The sequence below is a fragment of the Diaphorina citri genome, unplaced genomic scaffold, assembly GCF_000475195.1.
Source record: "Diaphorina citri unplaced genomic scaffold, Diaci psyllid genome assembly version 1.1 scaffold1255, whole genome shotgun sequence".
Classification (NCBI taxonomy): domain Eukaryota; kingdom Metazoa; phylum Arthropoda; class Insecta; order Hemiptera; family Psyllidae; genus Diaphorina; species Diaphorina citri.
Window position 1 is genome coordinate 40,974 of NW_007378684.1, and position 24,131 is coordinate 65,104.

General features: G+C 38.8%; 1 protein-coding gene across 1 annotated transcript in view; it reads right to left on the reverse strand.

Moving 5' to 3' along the window:
* LOC103514995 (cell wall integrity protein scw1-like) overlaps positions 1-20,818 on the reverse strand; it is a 28,549-nt gene extending 7,731 nt beyond the window's left edge. Inside the window, exons 1-3 of the mRNA XM_026827822.1 lie at positions 20,774-20,818; positions 12,321-12,532; positions 3,175-3,386 (exon numbers count right to left, since the gene is read on the reverse strand). Of these exons, the coding sequence (XP_026683623.1) occupies positions 3,175-3,386; positions 12,321-12,341 (233 nt within the window). The 5' untranslated portion in view covers positions 12,342-12,532; positions 20,774-20,818. The remainder of the gene's footprint in view (positions 1-3,174; positions 3,387-12,320; positions 12,533-20,773) is intronic.
* Positions 20,819-24,131: the final 3,313 nt, after the last annotated feature.

The following is a 24,131-nucleotide window of genomic DNA, read 5'->3' on the forward strand; positions in this document are numbered from 1 at the left end:
TCGCAATTAAATTGTGATTTGTGATAAATGGTGAAATTTGCAACATTGTGAAAAATTTGGAATAAAATGTGATCGTAAGGAAATGAAAATTGTGTTTATACTTAATTTTCAAAATGTGCAATGGTGATTTGGTAAACTACGATTACAGTGACAGTGAGTGATTCACATTTTGCAGCTAACGTTCTTAATGAAAGCTCCAAATTTTTTGCAGCTTTTAGTAGTTTAGAGATGAAAACCCCCCAAAACCAGGGAACTATTTCTTGTTAATATAGGCCCAGCTGCGCGGAGCTTCGAACTCTTGACGTTCGCGCAACTCCCGGAACGCTTAGGTAATATATTAATTTGAAGTTCCTTGGTATGATAAGTGTTTTTTAATGATAAAAGTTTTTTTTAATTGGTGAGCGGAAGGATTTAGAATTGACGGGTTTCAACAAATTGGGAAGAATAAAATTGCCCTTAAATGGAATTTTTCAACTTCCAAATTTCCCTTCTCCTCCTCCCTAAATTTTAAATCTAAAAAGCTCTTGGCTCTAACATGGCTGCCTTTGTGCGAGGGTGCCTTGACCTTACGTCAAATTAACAAGTCAGTGAAATTTTTAAAACTCCAAAAACACCCATAAAAAAAAGCCAAACTTTCCCCAAAAAAGTTGACCTATGACCTTTGGAGAGTAGAGGCGATGAACTGAGAAAACAATGGAAAAGGTCTGTGCTCTGTAATTTTCCCAAACAACTCTGTGTGGACCTACTGGAATGTTGCGTGAGCTTTTGAAGAAGAAGAAGGAGGAGAAGAACAAGAAAAGAAGAGGAGGAAGAAGAAAAAGAAGAAAAGTCCTCGAGTCGCCAACACTTTGGAATTTTATGTTCATCCAGATACCTACCTCCCAATCTAAATTTAACTGTTGAGATTTTTTTTTTTTAAAAAAAGAGGTTTGACAGAGGGAACTGTAACTGCTATGGTCTTATCGTCCCGAAATCGAAGATAGAAGGAAGACAGGATAGGAGAAAGCCAGCCGTTCCGAGAACGAACATTATCCCATCAGGATAAAATCCGCCCCGGGCGGGAATCGAACCCGCGGCCTAGCGCTTACAAGGCAGACGCACTACCAGCTATTAAGCTAACTAGGCTGGCTTATAATATTTCACTCTATGGATCCCTGTCAAGAAGAGGAAAAGTCCTCGAGTCGCCAACACTTTGGCGACTCGAGGACTTTTACCTCCTACCTCCCAGTCTAAAATTAACTGTTAAGATCTTGATTTATCCAATTGGATCAATTTTATCAAAAAGTAGCTCAGTTACTTATAAACTATAAAGAAGAATCCCTATAGCTATACTTTCAACAACTCAGTTTCTATTTATTTGTCTCAATTCCGAATTTCCGAAAAAAGGTATGAAGAAAAACCGCGTCTCCTCAAAGTCTGCGAACACCCTGTCTACAGGTACGCTGGAAACATTACCTTACTCATTAGAGAACAGGGAGTTCCCTACCGAACAATGTCAGAGTAATTTATTTCCACGCCAAGCTGTTAAGATTGATTTATCCAATTGGATCAATTTTAATATCAAAAGTAGCTCGGTTACCTATAAACTATAAAGAAGAATCCCTAGAGCTATACTTTCAACAACTCAGTTTCTATTCATTTGTCTCAATTCCGAATTTCCGAAAGAAAGGTATGAAAAAAAACCGCGTCTCCTCAAAGTCTGCGAACACCCTGTCCACACAGGTACGCTGGAAACATTACCTTACTCATTAGAGAACAGGGAGTTCCCTACCGAACAATGTCAGAGTAATTTATTTCCACGCCAAGCCACGGCTCTAGTTTTTCCTCAAATGGTGAACGCCCTGTTTAATTTCCGTTGTACGTCGCGCGATCTACAGGGTGACTCCGAGTAAAACGAGGCCCGAGGAATATTTTGAGGCCGGAAAAATGATATTGGATCTATGTATCTATGCCTTGTAAGCGCTAGACTGCGGGTTCGATTCCCGCCCGGGGTTGGTTTTATCCTGAACGGATAATGTTCGTACCCTGTGTTCCTTCTCTCTTAGATTTCGTGACGATAAGACGATAGGCATTTGCAGTTCCCTCTATCAAACCTCTTAAAAAAAGTATCTAATTTAAATCATAAACTTTCTTTGTGGTAAAGCTGAGAACCTTCACAAATTTTAAGGACATCAGTATCACAACAGCATTACCTGCTAAGAGCTCCCTTTACTAATTCTATGAGTCACTTGAGGAATATTTTAAGGTGCCAAGGTGACTTCACTTGACTGTATATAAAATGACAGCATGTGGTAAGTGTACAAGTGATCAATCATACAAAGAGACTGTAGAAAAGCCACATAAATGTAAGTAATCTACTTAGAAAGGATGACATCATGTGTCCTGATGAAAACTTGTTTCGTAAAACAAAGTTCGGAAGAAAGTTTGGCTTTTTATTTTATTTTTTAGCTTTTAGTTGGATATGCTACACCTTTTCCTGGACTATCTTAAACTTTTAGTTTATGTTTAGAGGGGATCAGAGTTCAAAATTGTACCATGTATTTGTGAACTAACAAGATGAAAAGCTGTCAAGTAGGAGCTGTTATGTCACCCAAGACAGAATTTGAGAAGGAGGAACCGTCACCAAAAGAGGTAAGTAGGTATTTTACCTAATTTATTACCGAGGTACAACCAACATTTTTTCCATCTTTTTAGTTTATAATTCTACCCTTAAGGTTCAGGTGCGTCTAAAATAGAGTCTATCGACATTGACTGAATACCATAAAAAGAAGGTATATGTATACCTAAAAGAATAAAGCCCGTCGCGCGACTTTTAGTAGCATAGTAGCGCGTTCTCGCGTAGTCACATGAAAAACCAAACCTACGAGTATGAAAATGATAGAGAGTTTCTGTAATTTTCAGGCTGGTCTCACACTGCACCCGTAGACGAGTGACTTTTAGTAGCTCGCAGTCACCTGCTGAACCAACCTTAAAAAAATGATAGAGACTCTCTATAGAACTATACCTAGATTCTATAATTTTCATAGTTTTTCAGGCGACTACCCTCTACTAAAAGTCACCCGACTTCGTTTACGATGTGTGACTAAAAAGTCTATTGTGGACATGACTCAGTCGATGCCAATCGCAGTGTAGACTTAAGACTCTGCTTTATAGAGATTTCACCGTTTCCCTTACCTGCCAAAGATGTCCTTGATCTCCTGTTCCGACACAAACTGGCCCAGGTTGGCCACAAACAGGGTGGAACACGGGCTCATCCCGTTCATTCCCTGTGAGGGGGGCGACGACCCCACCGGGGAGGGTAGGGCGGGGGAGGGCAGAAAGTGGGGCATACCGTTGGCGTGGTGCATGGCCGTGAGGGCGGCGGTGGGGTGGGGAATGTTCAACGACTGTGGAGGGACAGAAAAGGGGAACAACCGCTTACTCAAATAGTTCACTAAAGTTCCGCCACTAGTGCTTATAATGTGGAGTGCCGACCTGTATTGGTGTACCCACCCTACCTACCTACCTAGGTACTTGACTACATACGGGAGATATTGAAAAGAGCTCGAAAGAGAGAGAGAGAGAGAGAAATTTTATGAAAAGAACATGAAATGTTAAATTACAGAACGAACTGAAATAATTAATTGGAGTCTCTCTCTCTCTCTCTCTCTCTCTCTCTCTCTCTCTCTCTCCCTCTCTCTCTTTCTGTCTCATACATCCTTTAAACCATATCATCTGTTAAGTGTTAATTAACCTTTAAGGCCCTCCAAGGGCGTAATCTACTTACAACGATAATGAGTTAAAAGTGTCAAATAGTAGAAAATATAAGTGTGTCAAAGGATAATAATTAATAAAAAAAAAATAAAATAAATAAAATAAATTTGTAATAATATAATAAAGTTAGAAAATCAGTTAATTGGGATTTAAAGAAAAACGACTCTGAAAGAATGTGTAATCCCCAAAAATAACTCTTTTGCGTGGAAAATTGAACGCCAAGAACATGACCATGAACGGAAATTGATACGGGTGTGTGAGTCAAAAAGGAAACTACTCTGCGCGTAGGTATTTACAATTAACTTTTAAAAAGCTGGGAGTTACAAATAACTCTCACAAAGCTAAGAGTTACAAATAACTCTCACAAAGCTCAGAGTTACAAATAACTCTCACAAAGCTAAGAGTTACGAATAACTCTCACAAAGCTCAGAGTTACAAATTATAACTCTCACAAAGCTCAGAGTTACAAATAACTCTCACAAAGCTCAGAGTTACAAATAACTCTCACAAAGCACTCTGTGTAGTGACCCACAAACAAATCGGTGAAATGAGTGAGGGGTCGTGCAGGGTTGAAAAGTAAGGCTGCGGTTCCATTGGGTACGATTTCTAGTCTTACTTTGAACCTCAGACCTCAGTCGACAAAATAGCACGTTAAATTTCAATGAACTGAAGTACCAGCTCTGCCGCGGATGTATTTCTGGCATTTTCTGACGTAGTGAGAAGGTCGTACCTGACAGGTATGCCTGAACGGATCCGCGTGTCAGGTCGACCTGATACCTGTGAAACCGGCCACTCAATGACAGGTACGCCTGAACAGGTCCACCTGTCAGGTCTACATGATACGGTATCAGTGATGCCTGATGAGCACACACACATCAGGTAGACCTGACAGGCGAACCTGTCAGGTCTACCAGATAGTGGCCGGCATAAGACTAGAAATCGCATCCTATGAAACCATAGATGCGTGACGGGGGTACTTTCGGAGTGAGCTAGCTCTAGAGACCAGTGTGAGATTGAAGGGGGGGTGAGTTTTCTACACAGAGACGGATCAAGATCTTAATTACATGATGATAGGACGAAGGCATTTCTTGTTTTTCACCCGAGCTAGAAATTTTCAAGGCGGGACTCGAACCCAGCCCCTCGCATTACAACTCTAAAATTCTGCCTCTGACCTACATAACAGAAACTGGTTTTTAAACCCCGAGTTCGCCCTTACTTCCAAAAGGACTCGTCTTCGAACCCACAGCGCTGGTGTGCCATGAATAAAAGGTCCATAAGCAATTTCGTTCCTAAATTGCCATGAATAAAAGGTCCATAAGCAATTTCGTTGCTAAATTGCCATGAATAAAAGGTCCATAAGCAGTTTCGTTCCTAAAGTGATGATTTATGTGTAGGAAAGTTCATAAAAAATTTGCGTGGGCTCAAAGCATTTCTTGAGTCTGGAGTCATTCATAAAGATTTCGGAAAGGCGCCAAAAGTTACTGATGCGGGTTCAAGGGAGGGAAACTTTGGTAAGGACGTGGGATGTCTTCGCAAACTTTTCAAATCTATCTATTCGTTCTATTTAGAATTCAGGACACTAGAATTGTTTCATATCATATATTTGCAAACATCTCAGACTTTTATTGTTATGTATGTACTTCTTGTTTAATTTATACCTAGGTAGTAGGTACTTACCTTTTTTAAACAATAAGCTGGTGAGTAATTAAATCTAGAACATACAAGTTTGAATGAAGTGTGTCTCTGTTGGAAGCTTTTTTTTTACCAAACCATTATTAGTGATAGTACTAGAATAAAGGGAGTTTAGGCAACTTCACCAATTCCATTGGTGGATGTGCTCAATATACCCCACAACACAATTCGTACTAGGGGGCCCGCGGGCGGGGAGTTTTAGACATCTCCACTAATTTTTCATCAGTGGATGTATCTAATTTCCCAGGATCTGTCCTGGAATAAGCTTATCAGTCCATTCTTTCGGCAATACTGATGATCACACTTGATTCAAACTCGGAAATTGGTGTTAGGGGAGGGGGTACAAGGGTAGGTGGTGGGGGGATTGGGTGGGGTTTGGTTTGCAGAATACAGGAACGTCCGGTAAACAAGGACAACTAAAGTGAGCGTATTTTTCCTTTCGAAAATTCCCCTCTCGGGTAGTTCGTTTCACCTCTTTTGGTGAGATAGCGCCTGTACTAAACCAAAAGAAATCCAAAATGGCGCGCCCTCGGAATCGTTTTCTTTTCTGAAAGGAAAATAAACTAGTCTAGTCAGTCAGATGGACTTTGGCCGTGGGCTACAAAGTTAGTTTAAACTCGTTTTTAGGTTTAACTCTCGGATTAAGTAATCTGATTGGTTGAATTTCAAAAATTTCAGCCAGTTAAATTGTTTGAACCGAGATTAAAATTTAAACGGAGTTTAAACCCACTTTGTGGCCCCGGGGGTTAGGAAAATATTGTTTACCAAACGCTTTTCATTTTGTGAATAAGTGCACGGGGAATTTTCAGGGGTGGTGCTGGGGGAGGGACATTTGGGCGGGGACAATTGAGGGGCGGGGGGCTTGGTTTGCAGTTTACTTACGTCCAGTACATGACTGAGGAACGGGGAGATTTAGGGTGCCTAAAATGGGCCTTTTTTTCTGCGAAACGAACAATTGGCGAAGAGAGGATCCAGACAGAAATAAAAACTGCCTGTCCAATAGCTTTACAGCAATATTGAAAAAGAGATTTTTTCACAAAGAGGAAAAGAAAGAAGGAGGGATATAAGAAGAAAGAAAGGATTGAGAAAGAGAAAGAGAGAGAGAGAGAGGTGGCATTTAGAAATAAAGGAAATTAAGGCATAAATAAAAGGAAAAAGCACCGTTTTTTTATAACATCAAGGAGCAAACATCAATAAAAATAGAAAGTAAAAAGGTAAAAAGGATCTTTTATAGAAAAAGGGAAGCGCGACATTGAAGAAGGTAAAATGCAATTTGCATGACAGGTGCTCCTTAAGGGACTAGGGTGTGAATATTTAATTATGTGTATGATAGCCTGAATAAGGTAAACACCTAGAAAGAGGAAGAAGAGGAGAGGAAAGGATTGGGGAAGAGGAAGAAGAAGGAGGAAGAGAAAAAGAGAGGAGTGGGGAAGAGGAAGAAGAGAAGGAGGAGGAAGAAGCAGAAGGGAGAAGAGAATGGGGACGATTGGATTGAGAAGAAGGAAGAGGAGGGAAAGGGGATTAGTGACGAGAAATGACTGATAATGAATTTATTTAATTTTGACATCTTCTGTAAATACTATTTTACTTAGGTTATTTTAATTTATGGATACTTAAGAATTGTCGGACGAATTTCGTCTATAAGATAGACGAAACTCCTAGTCGGGATGAAAACCAATTCGTAAGTATCCATAAATTAAAATAAACCTAGAAGTAAAGTAATATGACTGATGAACTTGAGACAATTAATCTGCAAAGTTCTCTGTTTCAAGGAAAAACTCAATAGAACAGAGAGCTCTTGCTCTCCGCTTTATTGGAACAAGACTGACATAAATTAAAAATTTGTGTCCACACATAGTCGACCGGCCGTCTATCGACAAATCGACATGGATTCACGATTCACGATAAGGTCACATCAATCGATTGTCGATCCGCGGCCTTCGACTATGTGTGGACATGACACACTTTAATATTATTTGACCAGCACTACAGACTAAATAAGCCAGAGGGGTGATAATGGTAGCACGTTAAATAAACCTGTTCCCCATTGATCACTGAAGTTAAGCACCGTTGCGCGCGGTTAGTATACGGATGCGGGACCATCTGGGCAGTCGTGTGCTTCTGACTCTCAAGGCCCCACTCAGGTTGGGTGAGGTTAACTTGAGGAGGCTGGTCACTTGTCGACAAAGGAGAGCAAAGCCCCCGTCAATAAACACCCTAGCAGTTATACAATGACGTTACTCTTGTTTCTGATGCCTCTAGACAGACACGGCAAGCATCAACGGGTTAACACCATTAGCTTTCCATCCCCAGTTCTTCCATTTAACATTTGATAGCGCGGCCTTACTTTACCCCCATTAATTAATTTTCCATAAACACAAGTGCTGTATACATATATCCTGCCTTTCAAACTCTTGATGAAAAACATGACGGTAAGGGTCCGTTCCCACTTATCGTGATTTTTTCCGAATGTCCCCATATATCCTGCCTTTCAAACTCTTGATGAAAAACATGACGGTAAGGGTCCGTTCCCACTTATCGTGATTTTTTCCGAATGTCCCTGTAGGAGTGTACGCAATGTAATTCAAATGAGAGTGTGTACCCACTACACATGACACGATTTTTTCTCCGGACGACACAAACTGTCCTTGCAGGCAATGTAATTTAAACCTAAGTGTTCAGTGTTCCTGTTCCCATGCACTACACACGACACGATTTTTTTTTCGAGTGGGAACGAGCCTTAAATGAGTGTTTGGTCTGATGTAAATGCAGGTAAAATTCAAGTAAATAGCTGTACAGATATGTACTTGTAAATGTTGTAGCTTTCACTTTCATATGAAAATGTATAAGTATGTAGGTAGTCCTAAGGAACCAGAGATGTGCGAACCGCAAAATGCAAAATGGAAAATGTAAAATGCAAAATGTAAAATGTACATTTACATTTTACATTTCAAATTAAAGGAACAACCGCTTACTCAAATAGTTCACTAAAGTTCCGCCACTAGTGCTTATAATGTGGAGTGCCGACCTGTATTGGTGTACCCACGAAAAATGATAAACAAGAAATAAAAGTAGAGAAGGAGAAGGATTTGAATTAGACAAAAAGGGGGAATAAAAAGGAGAGTGAATAGAATTAAAAGAAAGAGACGAAGAAAACGAAAAGAAAAAGGTAAAGTAGACTAGGAGGAGGAAAACGAGTCTGATGTAACCGTAAACGCGCAGAAAAGGGGATTAGTGACGAGAAATGACTGATAAACTATTAATGAATTTATTTACTTTTGACATCTTCTGTAAATACTATTTTACTTAGGTTATTTTAATTTGGGGATACTTAAGAATTGTCTGACGAATTTCATCTATAAGATAGACGAAACTCCTAGTCGGGATGAAAACCAATTCGTAAGTATCCACAAATTAAAATAAATCTAAGTAAAATAATATGAATATGACTGATAAACTTGATGAGACAATTAATCTGCAAAGTTCTCTGTTTCAAGAAAAAACTCAATAGAGCAGAGAGCTCTTGCTCTCAGCTTTATTTGGAACAAGACTGACATAAATATCAAATTTTTTGTCCACACATAGTCGACCGGCCGTCTATCGACAAATCGACATGGATTCACAATAAGGTCACATCAATCGATGGTCGATCGACGGCCTTCGACTATGTGTAAACACTTTGGACAGGACACGCTTTAATTTCTGACCAGCACTACAGACTAAATAAGCCAGAGGGGTGGTAGTGGTAGCAGGTTGAATAAACCTGTTCCCCATTGATCACTGAAGTTAAGCACCGTTGCGCGCGGTTAGTATACGGATGCGGGACCATCTGGGCAGTCGCGTGCTTCTGGCTCTCAAGGCCCCACTCAGGTTGGGTGACGTTAACTTGAGGAGGCTGGTCACTTGTCGACAAAGGAGAGCAAAGCCCCTAGCAGTTATGCAATGACGTTACTCTTGTTTCTGATGCCTCTGGACAGACACGGCAAGCATCAACGGGTTAACACCATTAGCTTTTTATCCCCAGTTCTTCCATTTAACATTTGATAGCGCGGCCTTACTTTTCCCCTATTAATTAATTTTCCATAAACACAAGTGCTGTGTTTATATCCTGCCTTTCAAACTCTTGATGAAAAACATGACGGTTAGGGCCCGTTCCCACTAATCGTGATTTTTTCCGAATGTCCCTGTAGGCAATGTAATTCAAATGAGAGTGTGTACTGTGTACCCACTACACACGACACGATTTTTTTTCCGGACGACACGAAATGTCCTCGCAGGCAATGTAATTTAAACCTGAGTGTTCAGTGTTCCTGTTCCCATGCACTAGACACGACACGATTTTTTTTTTCCGAGTGGGAACGAGCCTTAAATGAGTGTTTGGTCTGATGTAAATGCAGGTAAAATTCAAGTAAATAGCTGTACAGATATGTAAATGATGTAGCTTTTATATGAATGTACCTACATATCTATAGGAAGATACCTACATGTGGTAATCATGTAAATGCTTAATAATTATTATGTAGTAGGGGTAATTTTGAGGGAATTGCAAGTTTGAGACCCCAACTTTGATGATCTCAAATATGACATTTTGCAAAAGAAAGTAAGAAGAAAAATATCTCCCAGTCATCTTTGGAATTGGGACATAGGACCTCACTGTAGCCATACGCCCACGGGAAGCTCCGCCACTAGTGCTTATGTGGAGTGCCGACCTATATTGGTGTACCCACCCTACCTACCTAGGTACTTGACTACATACGGGAGATATTGAAAAGAACTCGAAAGAGAGAGAGAGAGAGAGAAATTTTATGAAAAGAACATGAAATGTTAAATTACAGAACGAACTGAAATAATTAATTGGAGTCTCTCTCTCTCTCTCTTTCTGTCTCATACATCCTTTAACCCATATCATCTGTTAAGTGTTAATTAACCTTTAAGGCCCTCCAAGGGCCTAATCTACTTACAACGATAATGAGTTAAAAGTGTCAAATAGTAGAAAATAGATATAAGTGTGTCAAAGGATAATAATTAATAAAATAAATTTGTAATAATATAATAAAGTTAGAAAATCAGTAAATTGGGATTTAAAGAAAAACGACGGCTGACTTTCTCCTATCCTGTGTTCCTTCTCTCTTAGATTTCGTGACGATAAGACGATAGGCATTTGCAGTTCCCTCTATCACACCTCTTAAAAAAAGTATCTAATTTAAATCATGAACTTTCTTTGTGGTAAAGCTGAGAACCTTCACAAATTTTAAGGACATCAGTATCACAACAGCATTACCTGCTAAGAGCCCCCTTTACTAATTCTATGAGTCACTTGAGGAATATTTTAAGGTGCTAAGTGACTTCACTTGACTGTATAAAATGACAGCATGTGGTAAGTGTACAAGTGATCAATCATACAAAGAGACTGTAGAAAAGCCACATAAATGTAAGTAATCTACTTAGAAAGGATGACATCATGTGTCCTGATGAAAACTTGTTTCGTAAAACAAAGTTCGGAAGAAAGTTTGGCTTTTTATTTTATTTTTTAGCTTTTAGTTAGATATGCTACACCTTTTCCTGTATCTTAAACTTTTAGTTTATGTTGAGAGGGGATCAGAGTTCAAAATTATACTATGTATTTGTGCACTAACAAGATGAAAAGAGCTGTTATGTCACCCAAGACAGAATATGAGAAGGAGGAACCGTCACCAAAAGAGGTAAGTATTTTACCTAATTTATTACCGAGGTACAACCAACATTTTTTCCATCTTTTTAGTTTATAATTCTACCCTTAAGGTTCAGGTGCGTCAGTATGTGAGTCAAAGAGGAAACTACTCTGCGCGTAGGTATTTACAATTAACTTTTAAAAAGCTGAGAGTTACAAATAACTCTCACAAAGCTCAGAGTTACAAATAACTCTCACAAAGTTGAGAGTTACAAATAACTCTCACAAAGCTCAGAGTTACAAATAACTCTCACAAAGCTAAGAGTTACAAATAACTCTCACAAAGCTCAGAGTTGCAAATAACTCTCACAAAGCTCAGAGTTACAAATAACTCTCACAAAGCTAAGAGTTACGAATAACTCTCACAAAGCTCAGAGTTACAAGTAACTCTCACAAAGCTAAGAGTGTTACGAATAACTCTCACAAAGCTCAGAGTTACAAATAACTCTCACAAAGCTCAGAGTTACAAATAACTCTCACAAAGCTCAGAGTTACAAATAACTCTCACAAATCTCAGAGTTACAAGTAACTCTCACAAAGCTAAGAGTGTTACGAATAACTCTTACAAAGCTCAGAGTTACAAATAACTCTCACAAAGCTCAGAGTTACAAATAGGTAACTCTCACAAAGCACTCTGTGTAGTGACCCACAAACAAATCGGTGAAATGAGTGAGGGGTCGTGCAGGGTTGAAGAGGCGGTTCCATTGGGTACGATTTCTAGTCTTTCATTGAACCTCAGACCTCAGTCGACAAAATAGCAAGTTAAATTTCAATGAACTGAAGTACCAGCTCTGCCGCGGATGTGTTTCTGGCATTTTCTGACGTAGTGAGAAGGTCGTACCTGACAGGTATGCCTGAACGGATCCGCCTGTCAGGTCTACCTGATACCTGTGAAACCGGCCACTCAATGACAGGGTACGCCTGAACAGGTCCACCTGTCAGGTCTACCTGATACGATATCAGTGATACCTGATGAGCACACACACTATCAGGTAGACCTGACAGGCGAACCTGTCAGGTCTACCAGATAGTGGCCGGCATAAGACTAGAAATCGCATCCTATGAAACCATAGATGCGTGACGGGGGTACTTCGGAGTGAGCTAGCTCTAGAGACCAGTGTGAGGGTGAGTTTTCTACACAGAGACGGATCAAGATCTTAATTACATGATGATAGGACGAAGGCATTTCTTGTTTTTCACCCGAGCTAGAAGCTAGTCAAAGATAGGAACGTACAGGGACCTGAGGGTGAAGGGCCGGGTGAACCAGGGTGTGCTGATGAAGAGAGGCGGTGCCTGGCAGGTCGGCCGCGGTGGCGTAGGCTAGAGGGTGATGCCAGAGCTCAGGGCCCCCGGCGTGGAAAAACGGCGCCCCTATGTCTGAAAACAGAAAGCAAACCAACACGGTGTGATGTTAAAAACTGTCGTTCTATTTTTTTTTTCTTTTTTTTTCAAGGTTTAAACGGCAGGATTCTCACTTAGTGAGCTCTTCCACTCAACCGGAGTATAGAAGATCAATAGCTTTTTTTTTCAAGGTTTAAACGGCAGGATTCTCACTTAGTGAGCTCTTCCACTCAACCGGAGTATAGAAGATCAATAGAACTCGCTAATTTAATACTCTGACTTGGACTTGAGCTAGCAATTTCCAGAAGTTCACAGCGCTAAACATTACATGTTATATGACTCATGTAGTTTTCGAATATTGAAGGGGGGAAAAAACACACATGCTGGTGGTTTACTATTTATTGAGGCCAACAGAGATATCAAGTTAAGTGGAACCAGTAAAAAAAAAGGAAAAGAAAGAAATTCATCTAAAGAATAAAGAAAACTGAATAGAAATTTGAATACCGTACCTTATAGGTACAATGGTGCACACACATGCTGGTGATTTACTATTTATTGAGGCCAACAGAGATATCAAGTTAAGTGGAACCAGTAAAAAAAGGAAAAGAAAGAAATTCATCTAAAGAATAAAGAAAACTGAATAGAAATTTGAATACCGTACCTTATAGGTACAATGGTGCATATCTACCTACATCTAGCCTTACCCTCTTCATAATTTAGACTACCTGGCACCTTTTTCATAATTTAACAATCGAACTGCAAAGTATATTACCTTCTCGGATTCTGCTTTAGAAAGGCGTACGGAAAAAGCACAAAGAGCTAGCAATCTCCACAGAAGTTCACAGCGCTAAACACTACATGTTATATGACTCATGTAGTTTTCGAATATTGAAGGGGGGGAAAAACACACATGCTGGTGATTTACTACTTATTGAGGCCAACAGAGATATCAAGTTAAGTGGAACCAGTAAAAAAAGGAAAAGAAAGAAATTCATCTAAAGAATAAAGAAAACTGAATAGAAATTTGAATACCGTACCTTATAGGTACAATGGTGCATATCTACCTACATCTCGCCTTACCCTCTTCATAATTTAGACTACCTAGCACCTTTTTCATAATTTAACAATCGAACTGCAAAGTATATTACCTTCTCGGATTCTGCTTTAGAAAGGCGTACGGAAAAAGCACAAAAGGGAAAAAAAAAGGTCGAGGGGAAAAAGATCAATGTGAGAAAGTTTGAGATCTGTACACGAGGGATTTCTCAGCTTTCTCCCAGTTATTTATAGGAAAGACATAGGTAGTTGCCAAGTTTATTGTATCTTAACGAAATTCTGAATAAGAGAAAAGGGTACTAACGTAAAAGCGCTGGGTAAACGAGCAACAAGGCAATATTGTTCAGCAATATTAAAGAAGCGAATCTCAGTGGTGTAAGTATGTACCTAGGTGTTAGAGGCACAGGGCACAGTACCTAATTGGTTAACGACAACTCCTCATTTTCCTTTTTAAAAAAGATCCTCATTTTCCTTTTTAAATTTTTCTGTACAAAAACTGCAGCGATCACATCAATCTTTTGTTTGTGTGACGCAATTTTTTCTTGAAATACTAGTACCTATACCTACCCACTATTCAGTGATGCCAAAAGGAGCAATATTGCTGACTTTTAAACAACTTTATCGGAAGAACTGCTTTCAACAAAATGCCCAAAAACAGAGCCCGTTTACCGGCCTATTCGATTGAAAAGAGGATTTCTCCAAGCAAATTTAGTGTGGACGTGTGAAATTATTAATAACGATACTAAAGTGACATTCCTCCAAGTTTTCAGAGCTTTTGTTACGAAAATAGGCATGACTGAGGAACGGGGAGATTTAGGGTGTCTCAAATGGGCCTTTTTTCTGCGAAACGAACAATTGGCGAAGAGAGGATCCAGACAGGAATAAAAACTGCCCGTCCAACAGCTTTACAGCAATATTGAAAAAGAGATTTTTTCACAAAGAGGAAAAGAAAGAAGGAGGGATATAAGAAGAAAGAAAGGATTGAGAAAGAGAAAGAGAGAGAGAGAGAGAGAGAGAGAGAGGTGGCATTTTATAGAAATAAAGGAAATTAAAGCATAAATAAAAGAAAAAAGCACCGTTTTTTTATAACATCAAACATCACTAAAAATAGAAAGTAAAAAGGATCTTTTATAGAAAAAGGGAAGCGCGACATTGAAGAAGGTAAAATGCAATTTGCATGACAGGTGCTCCTTAAGGGACTAAAAAATGATAGAGACTCTCTATAGAACTATACCTAGATTCTATAATTTTCATAGTTTTTCAGGCGACTACCCTCTACTAAAAGTCACCCGACTTCGTTTACGATGTGTGACTAAAAAGTCTCTTTATCTAGGCTAGGTGCTCAACACGGTTAAAATTTCTTCCTTTTTTTTATTATTCATGGAAATTCATCCATTATTTGTTGGAAATTTATCAAAAATTGATTAATTTCCATGTCTTGACAGGGTTTCGAATTTGTTCATGGAAATTCTTCAATTATTTGTTGGAAATTTATCAAAAAATTATGAATTTCCATGTCTTGGCAGGGTTTCGAATTTCGAACCCACGACCTCCTGTTCAGCAAGCAACCAGTACACACTATTCTGTGGATTGTATAAGGACTAGATACCCTAGATAGGTATTATGGATTTTTCAACAGGGAGGGACCCAGGGTCATGCAAACCTTTTGGGAATTTCGTGTTTTCAAAGTTCCTTTTTTTCCGTGTTGGAATATTTTTCAAAATGTCAATAATTTAATTAGTACCGAATTATCGGGGGATGTTCTAACTGAGTAAAAAAAACTTACCAATAACTTAGGCACAGGTAAGGTATTAGTTTGTTTGAGCAAAGGTTTTAGAAATACCCGCCTCGAAATGACACTACTAAATTTTCAAGGCGGGACTCGAACCCAGCCCCTCGCATTACAACTCTAAAATTCTGCCTCTGACCTACATAACAGAAACTGGTTTTTAAACCCCGAGTTCGCCCTTACTTCCAAAAGGACTCGTCTTCGAACCTATAGCGCTAGTGTGCCATGAATAAAAGGTCCATAAGCAATTTCGTTCCTAAATTGCCATGAATAAAAGGTCCATAAGCAGTTTCGTTCCTAAATTGATGATTTATGTGTAGGAAAGTTCATAACAATTTTGCGTGGGCTCAAAGCATTTCTTGAGTCTGGAGTCATTCATAAAGATTTCGGAAAGGCGCCAAAAGTTACTGATGTGGGTTCAAGGGGGGGAAACTTTGGTAAGGACGTGGGATGTCTTCGCAAACTTTTCAAATCTATCTATTCGTTCTATTTAGAATTCAGGACACTAGAATTGTTTCATATCATATATTTGCAAACATCTCAGACTTGTATTGTTATGTATGCACTTCTTGTTAATTTGATTATGTAATATAGGATGAACTTTCAGAATTCATCCTCTTTTCTCCAACGAACTGCCAGCCTAGTTAGCTTAGTTGGTAGCGCGTCTGCCTTGTAAGCGCTAGGCCGCGGGTTCGATTCCCGCCCGGGGCGGATTTTATCCTGATGGGATAATGTTCTTTCTCGGAACTGCTGGCTTTCTCCTATCCTGTCTTCCTTCTCTCTTCGATTTCGGGACGATAAGACCATAGATGTTACAGTTCCCTCTGTCAAACCTCTTTTATCAAAAATTTATGAATTTCCATGTCTTGGCAGGGTTTCGAATTTCGAACCCACGACCTTCTGTTCAGCAAGCTACCAGTACACACTATTCTGTGGGTTGTATAAGGATTAGATACCCTACTCATAGATAGGTATTATGGATTTTTCAACAGGGAGGGACCCAGGGTCATGCAAACCTTTTGGGAATTTCGTGTTTTCAAAGTTTTTTTTTTTCCGTGTAGGAATATTTTTCAAAATGTCAATAATTTAATTAGTATCGAAGTATCGGGGGGTGTTCTGACTGAGGAAAAAAAACTTATAACTTAGGCACAGGTAAGGTATTAGTTTGTTTGAGCAAAGGTTTTAGAAATACCCGCCTCGAAATGACACTACTAAATTTTCAAGGCGGGACTCGAACCCAGCCCCTCGCATTACAACTCTAAAATTCTGCCTCTGACCTACATAACAGAAACTGGTTTTTAAACCCCGAGTTCGCCCTTACTTCCAAAAGGACTCGTCTTCGAACCCACAGCGCTAGTGTGCCATAAATAAAAGGTCCATAAGCAATTTCGTTCCTAAATTTCCATGAATAAAAGGTCCATAAGCAATTTCGTTCCTAAATTGATGATTTATGTGTAGGAAAGTTCATAACAATTTTGCGTGGGCTCAAAGCATTTCTTGAGTCTGGAGTCATTCATAAAGATTTCGGAAAGGCGCCAAAAGTTACTGATGTGGGTACAAGGGAAGGAAACTTTGGTAAGGACGTGGGATGTCTTCGCAAACTTTTCAAATCTATTCGTTCTATTTTTTAGAATTCAGGACACTAGAATTGTATCATATCATATATTTGCAAACATCTCAGACTTGTATTGTTATGTATGTACTTCTTGTTTAATTTGATTATGTAATATAGGATGAACTTTCAGAATTCATTCTCTTTTCTCCAACGAACGGTCGATTTTTCTAAACAGGTTGAACTCTACTTGATACCTAGGTACTTACCTTTTTTAAACAATAAGCTAGTGAGTAATTAAATCTAGAACATACAAGTTTGAATGAAGTGTGTCTCTGTTGGGGTGATAGGGTTTCAACTGAGCCCGAGTTTCTAAATTTAGATCTGGCAACACTGAATTATTGTTGTTTTTAACTGAACTCTGTATGATAGTCTGAATAAGGTAAACACCTAGAAGGAGGAAGAAGAGGAGAAGAAAGGAATGGGGAAGAGGAAGAAGAGAAGGAGGAGGAAGAAGCAGAAGGGAGAAGAGAATGGGGACGATTGGATTGAGAAGAAGGAAGAGGAGGGTAAGGAAGAAAATGGAAAATGTAAAGAGAGTGGAATAATGCTAGAGGCAGGGGTAGTAGGAGAGAGAAGGTTGAAAAAGACGCTGAAGAGAAAGACATTTTGAAGGAATGAGAAAGATGAAGATGAGAAAAAAAGAAAGATAGAATGAGAAGAGCAGTAAAGAGAAAGAAGAAGAAGAAGAAGAAAAATGATAAACAAGAATAAAAAGGAGAGATTAAAAGGAGCTGAAGGAGACATAGAGAGGAGAATAGGGAAGAAGGCCGTAAACGCCTCCCAAAAGGAGCGAAAAGGAGGGCAAAAAGAAAAAAAATGGTTAATGAAAAGAAGTAGGCGAAGATGGAGATATGAGAGAGGTGATATAGCGACGGATATAATTTTTAAAATAAAATTAGATAGGTACCTACCTACCTAGTACCTACTTGTATACCTACCTAGTACCTACTGGAAGGAATGAGAAAGATGAAGATGAGAAAAAAAGAAGGATAGAATGAGAAGAGCAGTAAAGAGAAAGAAGAAGAAAAATGATAAACAAGAAATAACAGTAGAGAAGGAGAAGGATTTGAATTAGACAAAAAGGGGGAATAAAAAGGAGAGTGAATAGAATTTATTAAGAGAAAGAGACGAAGAAAACGAAAAGAAAAAGGTAAAGTAGACTAGGAGGAGGAAAACGAAGGGAAGGAGGCCGTAAACGCCTCCCAAAAGGAGCGAAAAGGAGGGCAAAAAAATAAATAAAAAAAAAAAATGGTTAATGAAAAGAAGTAGGCGAAGATGGAGATATGAGAGAGGTGATATAGCTACATATATAATTTTTAAAATAAAATTAGATACCTACCTAGTACCTACTCGTGTATCTACCAACAGGTATATATTTATAAAAAAAAAAAAAAAAAAAAAGGCCCCCTTTTTATCAGTTCCCAAAGAAAGTGAAGCACAGTTTTTGAAACATCTAGAGACACATAAAGGGTTATTAAAGAGGAATTCCCTTTATTAGAGCCAATCCTATGAACTAATTACCCTATATCTTTAGATTGTTTCCTGGATACAAATGCAATATTCCTGGGAAAAATGACCTTTGCAGTGTAAAAAAAAACAGGTACCTATATATTCAAATAGTTCAAGTTTTGGGACTAGTTCAAGTTTTGGCACCGGATTTAGGTCAATTCAGGTATGACAGGAATTAAGAAGTGGTGTGACTGCGCGCCTACTGAAAAATTCGCCTCCAAATGATGAAATTTCCCAAATTTTGTCCAAATTCCCAAATCCAAATCTCTAAAAGACAAAACCTAATTTTTCCAACGTTGCTTTAATTCGAACCAAGACTTCCCGAGTAACAAATTATCGATTTGCTTCAGAGCTACTATTGGGGCTGCGAGAATCTTCATTGTTTTTCGTTTTTATGTGGAAGTTTCATTGACGGAGTTTGACATCTAAAGTGTACAACATAGTCTATCCAGGGAAGTACAAACACTATTGTGGTATAACGTGTTGGAAAGTGATGGAGGGAGTTTATAGTGACTCAAAGAGGATGGTTAAAACATTCCTGTACCAACTTTCCGCGCTAAAGACGCCGACGCAACTCGAAGTCGGGTCGTACGGCAGATAAACGAAACAATAGGTACGAAACCAAACCAGTTTTACCTTGGCGTTCGATTTTTCCATACCATGTTTTTACCATCCTCTCTAAAGAGACTAAAAATTACGTTGTTTCTCATCAAAATAGTAGTAGGTTTTAGCGGTGTGTACGCACAAGTTTGTGTGTTTTGTGTGAAGGAAACGATTGTTTACCAACGCTACTCGAGGTCGGGTCGTACGGCAGATAAACGAAACAATACGAAACCAAACCAGTTTTACCCTGGCGTTCGATTTTTCCATAACGCTACTCGAGGTCGGGTCGTACGGCAGATAAACGAAACAATACGAAACCAAACCAGTTTTACCCTGGCGTTCGATTTTTCCATACCATGTTTTTACCATCCTCTCTAAAGAGACTAAAGATTACGTTGTTTCTCATCAAAATAGTAGTAGGTTTTAGCGGTGTGTACGCACAAGTTTGTGTGTTTTGTGTGAAGGAAACGATTGTTTGTACAGAACAAAATCTATAAAACAGAGCTATGTACAGGAGAAAAACAAAGAAATGGCACTTTAACCGTTTGAGGGGAAAAATCAGTTCCCAAAGAAAGTGAAGCACAGTTTTTGAAACATCTAGAGACACATAAAGGGTTATTAAAGCTGAATGTTGTTGATGTTGAGATAGTTTTAGCACAAAATAAAGTTCTTTAAGCCCGAACGACCTTATGAAAGGGTTAACGTATAAGTACCGAACTACCGATTCCGAGCTCAGTATAAAACCGATTTCCTAGATTCAGAATCTTCTTCTAGGGAGGGAGGGAATCTTGTGGTACAAATGTTCGAACTTGCACCAAAGTTTACCTTTTAACAACATAGCCAATGAACTATTGACAGATAGGCTGGTTTTATTATGAAAGGACTTTATTAGGCTAAAACTATCTTGGGCGAGGGGGACAGTATAAACAAAGTCGTGTGAAAGATAGGTGCAACATTGGAGACACTAAAGAACGAAAAAGGAAACACAGTAACCACTCGAACCACCCTGTATGTAAACTATGAAATCAACATCGCCAGAAGTTAAAAGTTGATGAAGAAAAAGATGTTTTAAGAATTTTAAAGGGTTTTCCTGATTTTTGAAAGATGTTGTGATTCTAATTCAGGCCACAAAGAAATTGCCCGCTTGCCAGTCTCTCCAAGTAAGAGAGAGTACCTACCTAAATTTTGGGCTTGTCTGTGCCATAGCATGTCCATCTGGTATAGTCTATAGGTACCTACTATTCTGAGATTCTGACGACATTGATTTGAACAGCAATTCAACCAAGTATTCTGATGTCTTGAAAATCAAACCAAACCTTCGTATCAGCTATCAGCGGACTTACAGTCCATAGTTTGATAAAGACAGGTGGCTGGGTGGCTCACCTACCTACTATTCTGAGATTCTGACGACATTGATTTGAACAGCAATTCAACCAAGTATTCTGATGTCTTGAAAATCAAACCAAACCTTCGTCTGAGATTCTGACGACATTGATTTGAACAACAATTCAACCAAGTATTCTGATGTCTTGAAAATGAAAATCAAACCAAACCCTCGTATCAGCTATCAGCGGACTGTCAGTCCATAGTTTGATAAAGACAGGTGGCTCGTACCTATACCTAGCCTTTTGGAAGTTATAATCAAAGGGTCCATTGTAAGATAAACAAAGAGTCAGTTGTACAAATAAAATCAAAAGTTTGTACCCACCTGTAAGTCTTGTTTAGCTGCCTCCGCTCCTGCCCTCGTGTGGAAGGATAGTTTTAGCACAAAATAAAGTTCTTTAGGCTCGAACGACCTTATGAAAGGGTTAACGTACCTAAATCCAAAAGTTCTTCTATAAGTACCGAACTACCGATTCCGAGCTCAGTATCAAACCGATTTCCTAGAGTCAGAATCATCTTCTAGGGAGGGAGGGAATCTTGTGGTACAAATGTTCGAACTTGCACCAAAGTTTACCTTTTAACAACATAACTAATGAACTATTGACAGATAGGCTGGTTTTATTATGAAAGAACTTTATTAGGCTAAAACTATCTTGGGCGAGGGGGACAATATAAACAAAGTCGTGTGAAAGATAGGTGCAACATTGGAGACACTAAAGAACGAAAAAGGAAACACAGTAACCACTCGGACCACCCTGTATGTAAACTATGAAATCAACATCGCCAGAAGTTAAAAGTTGATGAAAAAGATGTTTTAAGAATTTCAAAGGGTTTTCCTGATTTTTGAAAGATGTTGTGATTCTAATTCAGGCCACAAAGAAATTGCCCGCTTGCCAGTCTCTCCAAGTAAGAGCAATATGATTGGCGAGGCACAAACAATTCTTTCTATTTAGGTGCTGGTTGAACACGGAACACCAGAATGTGAACAGAAAGTTTTCTTTTCCCCGTATACATAAAGCCCACATTAAGGCTTAGGTGTAGGGGCAAACAGCCCTAAAAGATGAGTTGAGACTAATCTACCCGGCGGTGGGCATCGAATCCAGGACCTTCTCGTTGGCAATCAAGCGCTTTACCACTGGACTAACCACACTCCAATAAAAATTATTATTTAATTTAAAAATAAATTTCATTTTCAAGCAGTTCAGAATGAAACAAATAAAGAAACTGTAAGTACTGTAGATAACTAATCGCCTATCTACCTTATCAAAGGCCCTGATTAAAGATTATGTCTTCTTAAAAGAATTTCAAAAGTATTATACTAACCTACCTATTGGTAATTTAATCTAGAAATAAAATGGAGAATGTCTGAGCATTCCATCAAAAGTCGACTTTTATCGCGAAAGTCTTTAGAAAAATTGGCGGGGACGGGAAACAATAGTTATAAAATATTCAAAACAACACTAATGAACCTAATGAGAGAACTTTTTTTCCTTTTTCTTTTTTCTTTCTTTCTTTTTCTCTTTTTCTTCTTCTTCTCCTCCTTCTTCTTCTTCTTCCTCTTCTTCTTCTCCTTTTTCTTCTTCTTCTCCTTCTTCTTCTTATTCTTCTTCTTCTTCTTCTTCTTCTTCTTCTTCTTCTTCTTCTTCTTCTTCTTCTTCTTCTCCTTTTTCTTCTTCTTCTCCTTCTTCTTCTTATTCTTCTTCTTCTTCTTATTCTTCTTCTCCTTTTTCTTCTTCTTCTCCTTCTTCTTCTTATTCTTCTTCTTCTTCTTCTTCTTCTTATTCTTATTCTCCTCCTCCTTCTTCTTCTTTTCATATCAGAGCTCTTAGGTTATGACATTGAAGGTAGATTTCCTCAGGGGTTTTTACTAAGAAAGTTGTTTAAGTTATCGTCAAAACTTTGAACGTTTTAATTTTAATATCCAAAAAGTTGTTAAAGTTACTGTCAAAACTTTCAACTTTTAATTTTAATATCCAATTAGATGCTTTAGGATGGGTCATTTTAATTCAGAGACTGAACATAAGCAATCGGAGTTTATCAAAAAATTAAGAAGATAAAGTGAAGACCGATCATCAATAATGTGCTAAGTGCCAAACATATAAAATTTGAGTTAGGTACGGATTCACGTACTATGTACCAGTGAACATACTCTGTAAAAAGAGCTAAGCTCCACAACGTTCCAAAAAAAAAATAATAATAATAAAAAAATCCCGATAGATGGGGGTAGTGGTATGTGTCCGTGGTAAACCAGGAAGAAAAACCTCATTATCTCAGTTTGAACTTTTTGGCACTTAGCACATTATTGATGATCGGTCTTCAAGTTAAGTGCATTGTTCGTAATCAGCATGATGAATGCTTGTCATTTCCCGATTAATTCCTAGAGAGCTTTTATGCCATGACTTGGACTCGAACCACCAACCTCCACATCTGAAGTCCACCGTGCAAACAACAGAACACCAGCGAGGTTCTTTAGTATTCACCCGAAATTTCTAGGTCCGGTCCCTAGGGAGCTCTGTGGAAAGAAAGGGACAAAGAGAAATAGAGAGAGAGGGAAATAAAGAGAGAGAGAGTTGAGATTGTGTCGCATAGAATTTACTGGGGGTGACGGAGAGGAAGAAAGAAGAGAGAATAGAGAAATGGCAGTGGAACTTGAGAGCCAGTTTTGTTTGTGTAAAAAAAAAAAAAAAAAAAAAAAATTTTTAGGGTCTTGCTAAGGGAAAACATTTTAAATTATTTATACACATCATTAACTTCAAGTGTTTTGTTTTTACGAGGGCCGGATGAATAAACATTGCCATTTTAAGCATTGACATGCTTAAGAGATGTTGGAGGTTCAACAACATTTCGCTCGGATCTCGACTTTCAGGAAACCGTCTGGCGAATTCAACGAACGAGTTTTAAGGCCAAGTTTTAATGAAGCTCTTGACAAGACTGATGCTATCCAAGTGTGCCCTCTTGTGTGTTTGCCGGTAGCATGCATCTCTCATTAGATACCTCTGTATCTTTTTAGAGTGATTCGCATCCCAGTTGTCTGTACATAGGTATTTAATGCAGACCTCCTACTAGGTACTTTTTTCTGTATCTTTTAAAGTATTTCGTACCCAGGTTGTACTCATATGTACGGACATACCTACATTTAATGTAGACCTTCTATCTACATACATACTTTGATGCTTTTTTTAAGGCTTTAGATTGCCAGCCTAGTTTGCTTAGTTGGTAGTGCGTCTGCCTTGTAAGCGCTAGGCCGCGGGTTCGATTCCCGCCCGGGGCGGATTTTATCTAGAGTGATTCGCATCCCAGTTGTCTGTACATATTCAATGCAGACCTCCCGTACTGTATCTTTTAAGTAATTCGTTCCCAGATTGTCTGTACGGGGGTACCTACATACATTTAATGTAGACCTTCTATCTATATGTACATACTTTGATGCTTTTTTAAGGCTTTAGATTTAAACTCTTTAGAGACGAACACGAAGAAGATGAAGAAGAATAAGAAAAGAAGAAATAGAAAAACTTACAGACAAACCTTCGATGAATTTTCTCAGCGCATTGGGGGGTCCCACCCCAAGTCTCAATGTCTATTGATAGAAAGGTAAAAGAAACCTTATTCAACCCCCCCCCCAAAGTAGTATGGGACAGGAGATGAACCAATCATGAGGGATTATGGACAGCATAAAAGGACCA